Source organism: Theobroma cacao, chromosome 9, assembly GCF_000208745.1.
Source record: "Theobroma cacao cultivar B97-61/B2 chromosome 9, Criollo_cocoa_genome_V2, whole genome shotgun sequence".
Lineage (NCBI taxonomy): Eukaryota > Viridiplantae > Streptophyta > Magnoliopsida > Malvales > Malvaceae > Theobroma > Theobroma cacao.
The window spans coordinates 7,471,536-7,484,191 of NC_030858.1; the positions used below are offsets into that span (position 1 = coordinate 7,471,536).

General features: G+C 37.3%; 2 protein-coding genes across 3 annotated transcripts; one reads left to right on the forward strand and one right to left on the reverse strand.

Moving 5' to 3' along the window:
* On the forward strand, window positions 1,345-6,747 carry LOC18588836 (calmodulin-binding receptor-like cytoplasmic kinase 3). 2 transcript variants are annotated; one of them, XM_018127380.1, is made up of 8 exons: window positions 1,345-1,542; window positions 1,800-2,589; window positions 2,737-2,952; window positions 3,251-3,519; window positions 4,539-4,704; window positions 4,798-4,887; window positions 5,134-5,432; window positions 6,250-6,747. In XM_018127380.1, the coding sequence occupies exons 2-8, from the start codon at window positions 2,301-2,303 to the stop codon at window positions 6,457-6,459; spliced, it is 1,539 nt and encodes a 512-aa protein (XP_017982869.1). In that variant the 5' UTR covers window positions 1,345-1,542; window positions 1,800-2,300; the 3' UTR covers window positions 6,460-6,747. The 2 variants fall into 2 exon arrangements, with proteins under 2 accessions (XP_017982869.1, XP_017982870.1); XM_018127381.1 differs by having other exon boundaries at window positions 1,352-1,588.
* LOC18588837 (putative chloride channel-like protein CLC-g) lies at window positions 7,103-12,214 on the reverse strand. The gene is made up of 7 exons (XM_007013515.2): window positions 11,795-12,214; window positions 11,508-11,708; window positions 11,136-11,313; window positions 10,506-10,768; window positions 9,425-9,694; window positions 8,180-9,308; window positions 7,103-7,834 (listed from the first exon to the last, which is right to left on the reverse strand). Exons 1-7 carry the CDS (start codon window positions 11,938-11,940, stop codon window positions 7,700-7,702), a joined length of 2,322 nt encoding a protein of 773 aa, XP_007013577.2. The 5' UTR covers window positions 11,941-12,214; the 3' UTR covers window positions 7,103-7,699.

Sequence of the window (12,656 nt, forward strand, 5' to 3'; positions counted from 1 at the left end):
TGGTCCAAGCAAACTCTGGTTTTTTCTGACAATGGGCCTAGTCTAAATTACGTATTGACTGGTCAGTCTAGTCTTTTTCATTTATGTATTTTTCAAATGAAAAGGATATTAGGAACAGTTACTTGCACATAATACTCAGTCCACAAAACCCAAAATAAGGTGAAAATACAAAAACACAAACCAATTGAAATTAAACGTTACATCATTCCATAGATGCCCACTTAAATAGCTATCATTCAACACAGTGAATTTCTTTCTACTTTCCCACCTTATTCAACACTGAACACAAAGTGAACAAAAAGTTTTAATCCTTCAATTAGTGTTGGGAGTTTAGACCCCCCCAATTACTCCGGGGGCCCAAAGATGTAATGCTGTGCAAAAAAGATTGGGAGAGAGAGACAGAGGGGTGACAATGGATATGGTATGGTTATGGTGGTAGATTGTTGTATCTATCTACTTATCAAGGCCACTTCTTTTAGCCTCAACCCATCAAACCCTAATTCCTGGTGGTTTCTATTTGCTTTTTCGTTTTCTGCTTCCCACTTTGGCCCACACCAACATCAAATGATTGTCCAATCAACATGCATCCCCCATAGGCCATATCATTTGTGTTATTCATCATAAAATAATAATAATAATAACAACTGAACTGATTCTTGACCAAGAAAACATTTAATAAGTACTATCTTCATTCAATTATCAAATTCCTAGTGTGTTTTTTTTTAAGGTCATAATAAATTTAAGTATTTTATTTATTGCTGTTTAGTTTAGTACAAGGAGGTTCGATTATTCAACCTCACGTGCAATCGGTTTTACACTTGCATTGAAGAGATCATGATCATGGTTTCACACCTCAAAATTGTCTTCATTGCTCACGTATCTTCATCCTTACACGTGGCGCAAACCCAAAGAATCATTCCATTTGAGTTTTAGTTTAGTACGGGGATTGAATGTACATTCATCCTGAATTCATCATCATAATTAAAAATTTACAGCCCAAATTTTAATATATTGTTTGACATTACACTTCCAATTACAAGGAATTCTATATCTTTGTAATAAAAACGATTGATATGAAAGAATTCCAATATCTTAAAATACAAGAGGAAGGCGTAAATTATGAGTAAGAAAAAATTGCCAACTTGCATAAAATCTCAAATCAAACCGTTGATCATTATTAAAAGGACCAGCAAATGACCTAAATGACCCTGAGGACAAGCCACCAATGGGGAAAGTTCTTAGAGGTCAACGTTGTCCAACTAGTCAGGTTTTTTTTCTTTTATTTGTTTTTTTTTTTGGTGGGTTTTAAGTTTTGTTGTTTGTGCAAGTATATTTCCAAGTAAAGTACATGGAGACAGCAGTGCGTTACGTCAAAACACCACACCATATTCTTCCTTCTTTCTGCTTTCTTCTCTCAAACAAAAGGCCGGTCAGGTCTTTCCTTGATATTTCACACGCTAAAACAGCAACCACAACTACAACAACAACGACCTTAGCTCTTTGCCCTTCACCTTTAGCTAGCCGCCCTCTGTCACTTTTAAGGTTGGGATTTCTGTCAAGTTCTTGGATGCTGTTCGATTCTTTTGAGGTTTTTTTTTAGATGTTTCTGCTATCTGGGTTTGTTTCATTTCATGATTTGGTGAATTGGGTCGTTGGAATTTAGCTTATCTGTTGTGGTTTTTTGGGGTTCTGAAGGGTTTGAACATGTCTATTAGTACTGTGCCAACTGTGTTTTTTGATTACTTTGTCAGCTAAATGTGCTTGGTCATACTGTTTAAAGCTTTGATTGGATTTTGCAGGGGTTGCTAGATGTTGGAGTTAACTGTTTGAAACACTTTTTGGTAGGCTTTAAATAAAGTGCTCAGCTGTATTATCTATCAGGGATTCAGGAATCATGTTGATTCAGGCAACTCAGCCGTGAAGACTTTGGTCAAATTTTGCAGTGGCGTTGAAGAAATAGAACTTAGCAATTAGAAAGTCTCTTGGAGTCATCTCCTTTATTGCCTGGATATGCACCAGCTTTGTTAATTTTTTGTTTGGATAAAGGGAATTCAATATGCGGGTTTTTTTTTTTCCTGTGATTGTTGAGTACTAGATTGTTCTGTTGAGACCAATTCACACCTTTGAATCAAGTTTATTGGGGTTTATCTTGGTAATCATGCATCATTGGTTGCTGTGTTGAGTATGGACAACATTGATTGAAGTAATTAAGGCTTCTGGAGTTGATTTTGCATATTTCTCTTTTGGCACTTGGAGGTGATTCGCAGAATAAGTGCTGCTTCATTTATAATTTAGTTTTTATGGAAGTTGAGTGCATTAATTTACCGAGAATGGCTGCTTCTATGTTTAGTCTACTGCTGTTTATGCAATTATCAAGATTCTTTGCCTCTGGGCTTGAAGTAAAGTCGAAGATTTGTGGTGCAGATCACATTGCTTATTCAAATTTGTATGGTCATGAATTGCTTTATTTGAATGGGAATTTAGTAGATAAAGTTTTGTTCTGTAAGGCCCTACGGTTGCACTATGCCGATGATTGTGTGTTTGAAGGCTATACTGGAACTGATTACTGTGGTTTGGACCTTTCATTAGGTATGCACTGTAACACATGAGGTGTCAGGTTTCTAATTTAGACGATTTATTTTATTATTTTAGTTATGAAGTTTACTGCATGATAGAAGTAAATTTCGTAGAACCTTTATCAATGTGTAATGGCTTTGGCTGCTGATTTGTCCTTAGGAGGAGGAAGAGAGTTATTGCAGGAGACACTGAAGGAACATGATAAATCTGCTCAGAAGCCAAAGGATAAGAATAAAAAAGGGTATTCGGTCAAAACCAAAGTAGGGATGGTAGCAGCTGGAATTTTTTTGACATGCTGCGTTTTTATGTGCCCCTGTTTTTATAGGAAAAAGAGAGCAACTGCCCACACTGTTCTTGAAAAGGATCCAAATTCAAGTAAGTCTTAACTTACCTAAGCTGTATCTGGTCAATTTTGTAATTTATCAAAATTCGAGAATTTCTGAACAAGTTTGCTGTAGATAAGATTCAACAATTAGATGCGAGTTTTAAATGAGTAGTCAGGAATAATAGTTCAGTTCTCAAGTGTACTCTTTATAATCTATAAACAGCATAGTAATTGTGTATGTCCTCTTTGTTATCACATATTTGTCAGTTTAGCTTTTTCCTTAATGCAGCATAATTTGCTGATTGTTTTTTGGATTCTAGTTACAAATGGATGGTTTTGTTCTTGCAGTGGATTCAGCTTCCGCTTTGGAAATGAGTGTTCATTCTCCTCCTGCAAAGGTTCCAGCCAGCCCACTCAGGGTACCACCTAGTCCTTCCAGATTCTCAATGTCTCCAAAACTTAGTAGAATTGGGTCAGTGCATCTTAATATGACACAGGTGGCCAGAGCTACCTGCAATTTCTCATCAGCGCTACAGATAGGTGAAGGAGGGTTTGGAACTGTCTACAAGGCCCAGCTAGATTCTGGCCAGGTGGTTGCCATTAAACGAGCAAAGAAAGTAAGTAAATATGATCATGGAGATACTATTTCTGCAACATTGCCCCTGTTGGTACAGTAATTCTTTAAACTGGTTTTCTGCTTGATTAGTGAATTTTATGTTATATATGGACTGAACAAGTGTGAATCATTGCTCTGATCATTAAACTTACAAGATAGAACTTTCAGATCATTAACTAAGTTAACTATCCGCATATTAGAGATACAGAGGATTCTCCTATTGCCTGTGTTCCGGAGTGCCACATATAAAAGCACAAGGGAGGAAAGTATATTTAGAAGTATCAGAGTCCAGTGACTGGCTCTCTTTTGACATGCTCTATTTTTTTTTTAAAACATTAGATTAAAACAGAATTATGGAAGCATCAGGGCTTTCATCATCTAATAATTTGGAGGGAAGATAACAGTGACCTACAAATACACTATCCTTGCTTCCCAAATTGTTTAAAAATTTATACTCTGTAAAAGTTTAAACAATTTGTATGGCTGGCTGTATTTTTCCCTGGTCTAAAACTATGAATCTTTCCTTTGAAGAGTAAATATAGTAAACCTCTGCATTCTGGAGGCATCTCAGTTCTGTATGTTAAACACATCTTATATGGCTCATGGTAAAGAAATGCCACTTAGGTTATACAAGGAACTGCCATATTATTCACTTATTAGACAGTAAACTTGTGGAGTGGTTTAATTGTATTATGGGGGGAGGGGGGGGGTGCCTTATATTGTTAACAGTTGGGGCTAATGGCACACATAGGAAAATGTGCAAATAGGATCAAATGTGGCAAATACTAGAGGTATAGTTCATAACATGGTTGAAAATATCTTGTTCTTTTTTCCATTTGGATTCTCAGATAACGACATGGTAGGTCTCTAAGCAAAGGGCTTTACATTGGCTTTGTTGGTGACAGACATGGAACTGGCTTAAGAATTTAAGTTGTTCTTTCTTTATAGTGCTTGTTTTATGATTCAAACCATATTATTATTTGGGCATGTTATTTCGGTTGACATAAGAATATTGTCTAGGAACATTTTGAGAATCTGCGAACTGAGTTCAGCAGTGAAGTAGAACTTCTAGCCAAGATTGACCATAGGAGCCTTGTGAAGCTACTTGGTTATGTCGATAAAGGAAATGAACGGCTTATTATTACAGAATATGTACCGAATGGTACTCTGAGAGATCATTTGGATGGTATGTTCTCTTGACTGTAATAACTGCCAAAGTTTTTGGTCAACAATATTGTTAAAAGGCTTAAAAATAATATTTTGCTCCTATTCCTGGCAGGTCAGCGTGGCAGAATCCTGGATTTCAATCAGCGGCTTGAAATTGCCATTGATGTTGCACATGGCCTTACTTATCTCCATCTCTATGCAGGTGAGAAAAACCCGCTGAAATATCTTGGTTTTGGCCCATACCATGGCACCAGTAAAACACACTCATTCATTGTCTTTGTTTCACATTTCAGTTAATGCCAAATCACACCCAGCCCATTGTATCCCCGTGACTAATTTCAGCTATATATGGCTTTACTCTCCTCATTTCTAAGCAATTTCAGCCTGTGCTTTTTCATATAAAAAAGTAAGTGAAATAATGCCTAATTTTCTTTTCATCTTGCAACAGAGAAGCCAATTATTCACCGAGACGTGAAGTCATCCAACATTCTTCTGACAGAAAGCATGAGAGCTAAAGTGGCTGATTTTGGATTTGCAAGACTTGGCCCAATGGACTCGGACCAAACACATATTTCAACCAAAGTGAAAGGAACAGTCGGTTACCTTGACCCTGAGTACATGAAAACCTATCAACTCACACCCAAGAGTGATGTGTACTCATTCGGGATTTTACTTGTAGAAATTTTAACTGGCCGCCGTCCTGTGGAGTTAAGGAGACCGGTTGAAGAGCGTGTGACACTTAGATGGGTAAGTTTGCCCTTCATTCCCTTGTTAAATTTTTACTTCATGGCTATTGTGTTTATTTCAGTGCAGGGCACATAGAATAGTTGTCGGAAAGAGAGGCAACTGCATCTAATTTTAGAATCCTTTTTTTTGGGCAATATAATTTATTTTTATTAGGAATCTCATGTCTTAATTAAAAAGAAGTAGATCTATTGCAGAGTCCAGCAAGCAAAACCTTTTATGAGGATGGCCATAACTTGCCTTGGTTCTGCCACATGGAGATATGGACCAAGGATATAAGAACTATTCTGTAGTTTCCTTAGATACAGGGAAAAAGTCTGGTTGAGTTATGAGAACTAACTCCAGACTTCAACCTGTTAGGCTTGGATTGATAAACTCACGACCTCAATCTTTATTGTTAGTAGTCTCAAGTCACTTCCATTTATCAATAAGGTAGTGCAACTTCTGATGACGGCAGCTGCACGGTTACAATCAACTAGCATTGAAGGGAATTCTCAAAAATTTGATACATCTTGCTAAGGACCTATGCTACTGGACTTGGGAATAGTGTTGGATGTGGTGTTTGTGTCCAACATGAGTACACTCAATTTACGGGTTTTCTTTATATTTTTAGCGGATCATGTTCAAATAGACTTTTCCATTTTAAAGATGTATGTCTAACATGGGGTACATTAGGAACAAATAACAGGGGTAAAGAAGCAAGGTAGTGAAGTTGCCTTTAAGTTACCCAAGACCCAAGTTGTTGAGTCTTCAAAAATAACTACTTCTTGTTTGCTTCCAACTGAGTGTACTCAGAATTAATGGTGTCAATGTCATACAGGCATTCCGTAAGTATAATGACGGACATGTAGTGGAATTGGTGGATCCTGCAATGGGAGAAGTTGTAGATGCAGAGATACTAGTGAAGATATTTGCTTTGGCATTTCAATGTGCAGCACCCGTAAGAAATGACCGACCGGACATGAAATCTGTGGCTGAACAGTTATGGGCGATAAGGGCTGACTACCTTAAGGGTTCAAGGCAAAGGTAGCACAAGAGATTGAAGAGTAGTCTCCTCTTCCCTTTAAATTTTTTCCTTCCTTTCTTGTTTGTTTTGTGTTTTTCCTTGCTGCTTCTTGCTGTTCACTTTCTTTTCTTTTGTTTTCCACCCTCTTTTCAAGCTTACTGTAAAACCGAAATTGGTGTAAACCAAAAGATGTTGTGCGCTTTTGCCTTGTTCTATTGCTTCGAGTTTCTGACAGTGTCATTGTGGCAAAGCGTCAAGAGTAAATATGAAGAGCATATATACTTCAATTATATTTGATTTCATTTTGTTTCAGTGATCGATTTTACTGTCCTAGGTTTGGAGGCTTACCTTTCCATTTTAATTGGCTTGATCACCTATGGTATGGCAATCTATTACAGCTCCCCCAATACAGATTGTTTATGTTGAGGCGATTGTAGAAGCCTTTGTAATACTTTTACATGTTATTCTTTTCTGTCATTAGAGAATTAGGGTAGCCAAAGCTACTTTCTGTTTTTTGAAAAGCGGTAGCCAAAGCTACTAAAATGTAGCCCAAATTCTTATATTATGGAATGAACAGGTGAAACTTTGTTGTGTATTTGGATAAATTCAGAGGGAAGCTGAACCATAAACCTCAACCCTCCGATTGGGGAGTAACACTAGACCAAGCTTGAATTGTTACCAATGGTTACATTTGCTTCTCACTTGCTATGATATAATAATAACTAATAACAAATAAATTCATCATTCTTTACCGTTACACTACTGCTTTGGGATATAAGATTCCATTGCGTGACATGTTGAAACGTGTTGCTTATTGTTATCCCCAAGTTATACAAGTTGTTTGGGCAAATAAATTATGATAGGCGTTGCTCCAGTTTCAACAACATATTTTCCCCACAGATGGTATCAAAACATGAGTCTCAGTTTGTGGCCAAAAGCCCAAAAACATGCCATCTGCTTTTGATGAGAACAATGTAATCTTGGAAGGGCATGAACTGGCATACACAGATTTCACCTGACCAAAATTTGTAAAGGTTGAATCATTCGGACTTTGCCTCCTTGCAACTCATACGGTAAATGAAAAATACAGCTGGAAAGAGTACAGTGTGATTCCCCCGTCTGGTTGCCTTCGGCTGAGTAACAAAGGGCTAGAATGATCCCACAAACTTGTGCAGTTCAATTAAGAGTACAAGACTATGTACAAAATTTATTTTCAAGGGTAAGCAAAGCCCCCACCCAATCTAGGATGAGTGAATGAGATCCCCTAAAACAGTTTCAATAAACGGGGCCATCGAAGTCTTAATCTTTTCCACCTACTCCCTATCAATAAGGGGTGCAAACCTAATATGTGTTCCGGCATGAAGTCATGCCTTGTTAATATGCCCACCACGGGTGCTCTCTGCAATCCCAACATCAGCATTGGAATAACATAGTTAGTAGACAAGCATAAAACTAATATCTACAATAAAAACATCAGTGTTTGGTGTGTGAGTAAGAGAGTGAGAAAATCAATGGATGCAAGGATTCAAAAAATTTTAAATAAAAAAAAAAACAAAAGGGAAAAAGAAAGACTGAACGCTATGGTGGAGTTAACTAGCACTGCCAAAGCAGAGTAGGCTTTTGGTTTTGGAATGAAAAAAACAAAATGCAGTAAAAACTTTAAATCAGAAGGTAGAAACGTGAAGAAGCAGACAAAGAATGAGAAATCAAGCTTTAAGCAAATGACCATGACAAAGCTTCTTACGTTAGAGATCTTAGGTATGACAAGTAGGTGCCTCAAACCAACTTGACGGAAAAGTACGAGAGCCTTAGCCAGCGACATTGTCTCCACAACCGTATATGGTGAAGCATTGGTAAAAGGGTGTAAATCCAAGAACATCTCCTTCTCTTCGTCACTTAATTCTATGTCTTCTATCTTGTCAACATTACCTAAGCCCTTCTTTGCGAAATCCTCTGCTGAGAAATGCCTAAAAGCATCAACACCTATCTGCACAGGGGTGCACAAGAAAACTCTCTTCTTTAGCAGTGCAATAAGATGAGCACGGAGGATTAAACCATACAAAATTGGGGATTCAGAATGTGGAGGCTCATCAACAACAGGAAACCCATGATGCCTTGTGGTTTTGAGGATATGTACTATATTACCAACCTTCTCAATTCCATGAAAGAGCTGAAGAGGGCCAGAGACAACATCACCAACTGTCAGCTGTCTCATATAAGGTTCAGCATGAGTTTCTAGGTAAGGAAAACCCTTTGCTTTCATAATGAGGTCATAAATGTTGCCGTTAAAAGCATCAGCTACAGTCTTGGAAATGAGGAGAACCATCATTATCAATGGCAATAATAATAGGTTATTGGTCAATTCCAGAATAATAACACACAAAGAGACTGTCATCCTCATTGAGCCACCAAGAAATGAAGCAGCACCAAGCACAGCATAAAGACCATGATTAAGATTTGTGTGTGAACCAAGTAGCATACCAATGAAGCGCCCATAAGATGCACCAGTAACTATGACAGGTACAAAAAGACCTGCTGGAGCAACAATCCCATAGCTAACAATACTTAGAAAGAAGCAGGTGACAAAAAATATGATCATCGTTGACTTCTGAAACTCAGAGTCAGTATTCTTGCTGAAAAGATTTCTGATAGCATCATCATTTGTGTTGAAAATGAGGCTGGCAAGATCATTGTAGTAACCAGGAGGACATTGAAATTTCTTGTAGTTACCAGATCGGCCTATTGTGGGACAGGCTTCGGATGCATCCAATGGGCATGGTTGGCAAGATGCAAGCCATGGTAATCCAAAAAGTAGACAGGATGTAAAAATGGAGATTGAGCAAGCAAGAAAAATTTTATAAACAACGCTTTTCCTGAGAGGAGAAAAAAGGGTGGAATAAGCAATGAGAATGAACCCTGAAAATTATATTATGCCAGATATTGAAATAGTAATTGGTGCAAACAACACAAAGATGAAAACAGAACTTACTCATTAATGAGGTTGTAAACTCGCAGGACCTTATCCAAAAGGGAATTATATAAACTTCCCAATATGCCCCCTATAACTCCAAGAACAAGTACAGGAGGCACATCAGCTAGGTGATACGAAACATTTGCTGAATAGGCATCGAACATTATCAAACCCCCTTTACCAAACAGCCCACACTTGCCACTTAAACAAATATCAATTAGAGCTCGAAGAATAATTGCAACTACAGCAGTTGTAAAGAAAGCTCTCCAAAGAAGGGCACTTCTCCACCTGCAGAACCAAACCATGATATTATCATTAGGTACCAACTTTTGGCCGTTTCATCTTGTCCAACAGACATCATGAAAACCTGTAGATGATGAATGAAAGAAAGGAAGGCGATTCTCAGAGTAAAATAATTTATGTCATGGGCATAAAGGAAGCTTAATTTGCCTTTCAATCCAGTTATGATTATGAATGAACTGGCTACACATATTTAGAAGAGCCATTTCCTGAGCATATTATTGGCTATACTGTCCCCAAAGCTGTTCTGCCTTTCATCTATGAAGTAAAGAACATCCATAAAGACAATTTAACAAACCAGCAATACAAACAAGAGAAGATATGTTTCATGAATCAGCAAATGCAGATGTGACAATTTGAAGATCGGCAGGCTATAGAAATAGATAACATAAATTGTAATAAATTATTACCTATCAAGCAGGGAAACAATCTTAATAAAGTATTGAAAAAGCATGCTTTATAGTATTACAAAGTCTTAGAGTGTCAAGGAACAATAAGCAAAAAATGTGTGTAGCTAACATGAAAGGCTGAGCTATTCTATTGCCAGATATGATTTCATTTTTGGTTAAACAATGGGGGGAGAAAAAGAAATGAGAGAAGTGTAAAAACTCAAAAAGAATACCAACAATGAATGATATGCCGAAAGGAAGGTAAATAATATATCAACATGGCACTGGGAATCCATAAATATTGGGTGGAATATTCTAGGTCCTTACAGAACCCTCTCATTCAACACAATTTTATATGTGCTAAAAAGACCATGACCCACAAAAGAAGCAAATGCATCTGATCTACATACCAAGACGCCATTTCTTCAAGAGCAAACAGCACACCTCCAACTGGGGCTCGGAAAGCAGCTGCAATTCCAGCTGCTGACCCACACGTTACAAGATCTCGTCGGTCTCGGTCATTCTTAAAGAAACAAAGCCACTTCCATGTTAAACCATATCTTCTAGACCCACCCTGTCCCAGCAATGATGCAATACATGCACCAGTATGCACCATAGGCCCTGCCTTTCCAACAAGCAGAGATGAAGACACGGCAGAAATGCTTCCCACAATCTGCACATGCAACAAAATTATGAAATTTCTACACAGAAATGAAAGAAAAGGAAAAGAAAGAACCAACAATGGTTTCTCTCAATTCATAAGAAATCTAAGGTATAGATCATACTTCACACAGTAGGTGAAAAAATTCAATTTTTAATAAATAATGTGAAATTACAAATCTGAGAACTTGATGACTAATTATATATTAACTCAATCTATTAGCGATTTACAAGTAAAAAATTCAAATAGATTAAAAAACTTAGAAAAAAGAAGCTCTTCAGCTAAAGGATTTTCCATAAGACTAATAACAATTTATAGATTGCAATTTAAGTTAAAAACAACTTTAAAAAAAACATTATAAGAAAGAAAAAAAAACAACCTTAACAATTAAAGTTCGCAGTGAAAATATTCCCGGAGCATCTACACCGTTCAAGTAAGCCTTCACTTCCGGTATACCTGAACCAGCCGCTGCCGGCGAAATAAATGCCGTAATGATGGCGGCAAATAGAGTTAGAACCAAATTGGATAGAGAAAACACTAGAAATGCCATCCCGTATCTGCACCAAAAAAATACAACCAGATTTTCTTTAAAATATAGTGAGACAAAAAAGAAGTATTTAAGAATTTCTCAACAATCAAGCAAATCTTCGGGAGGGAACTTTTCAAATAATTTGGTGCAAATTACTTTCCGTTAAGAAAAAAAGAATACTAAATGAAATTTAACCAATCAGTAAAAAAGAAAAAAGGAGACCTGCGAGCCAACATCATGTTAGAAGTAACGACGAACTTAATGCCGGCGATATTCTCAACGGCGAGATTGTTACAGAAACCAACAAGACTGACGATAGCGCCAATCAAGAAGCAGAGAAGCCATTTCATGAAAATATACTGAAAAATCTGGATCTTGGCACGTGTCCTCCAGTCTTGTTTGAAAAAATCATTCTCCGCAATTCTTCAAAAAAAAAAAAAACCGAATCCATAAACAAATCCACAGAAAAAATTTTAAAAATATTGAAAACCCCGTGGAGGCTGGCTTACTCGTAGTCGAAGCTTTCGATAGGGCAGACGTTAGCGCCGACGATGGCGACCTGAGAGGTGGAATTGAGGGATCGTTCGTGAGAGAGCAAAGGAATGGTTAGCGACTCATGGTCTTGGTTTTGGTCCGGTGGCGCATTGTCTGACATGGCGTCACGTGGCGTGGCGCGGGGTTTTGGATTTGGTGGAGCTTAGGCTGAAGCGAGGAGCATTCGAGACACAGAGAGAGAGAGAGAGAGAGAGAGACCGAAGAGTCAAAGGTTCAAGGGAGGAAAGGAGAATTTCGGTTATGAATAAAATAAAATAAAGAATCACTTAGAAAATGAGAGGAGGAAGAGTTTGTGACAGAGTGGAACACTCCTAATCCCTCCCAGTCTAGCGCCAAGAGATGATATGCTTCCGTTCACTTTTGAATTTCAGTTGGTGGTGCTGTTTTATTTCCCTTCTTATTATAGTATGATTTAAAGATTTAACACATTTCTTTCTTACTTCTTATTTTCTCTTCTTATTATTGCGTCGGGGAAATTGCTTTTTTTGTCTGATTATCCAAATGGTGAATCACTGTATTACTATCAAAATATATACTAATATCATAATAGTTTTTAAAGTAGAATGCCAAAGGTTTTTTAGTAATTAACCAAATCAATTATTCAAGAGTGAATAGAGAAAGCTTTTTTTGCGCTGTCCAACTATAATAAACAATTCTAATAAAATCATGATCTGAGTAAAAAGTAACATCTCAACCACCTCCTTTACACTCAAATACGACACAAAATAATTATGCTTGGCCGGTATTATAATACAATTTATAATTTTAATCAATTATTATATTACTTTTTAGTTGATAAAATAAAGTGAATATGAA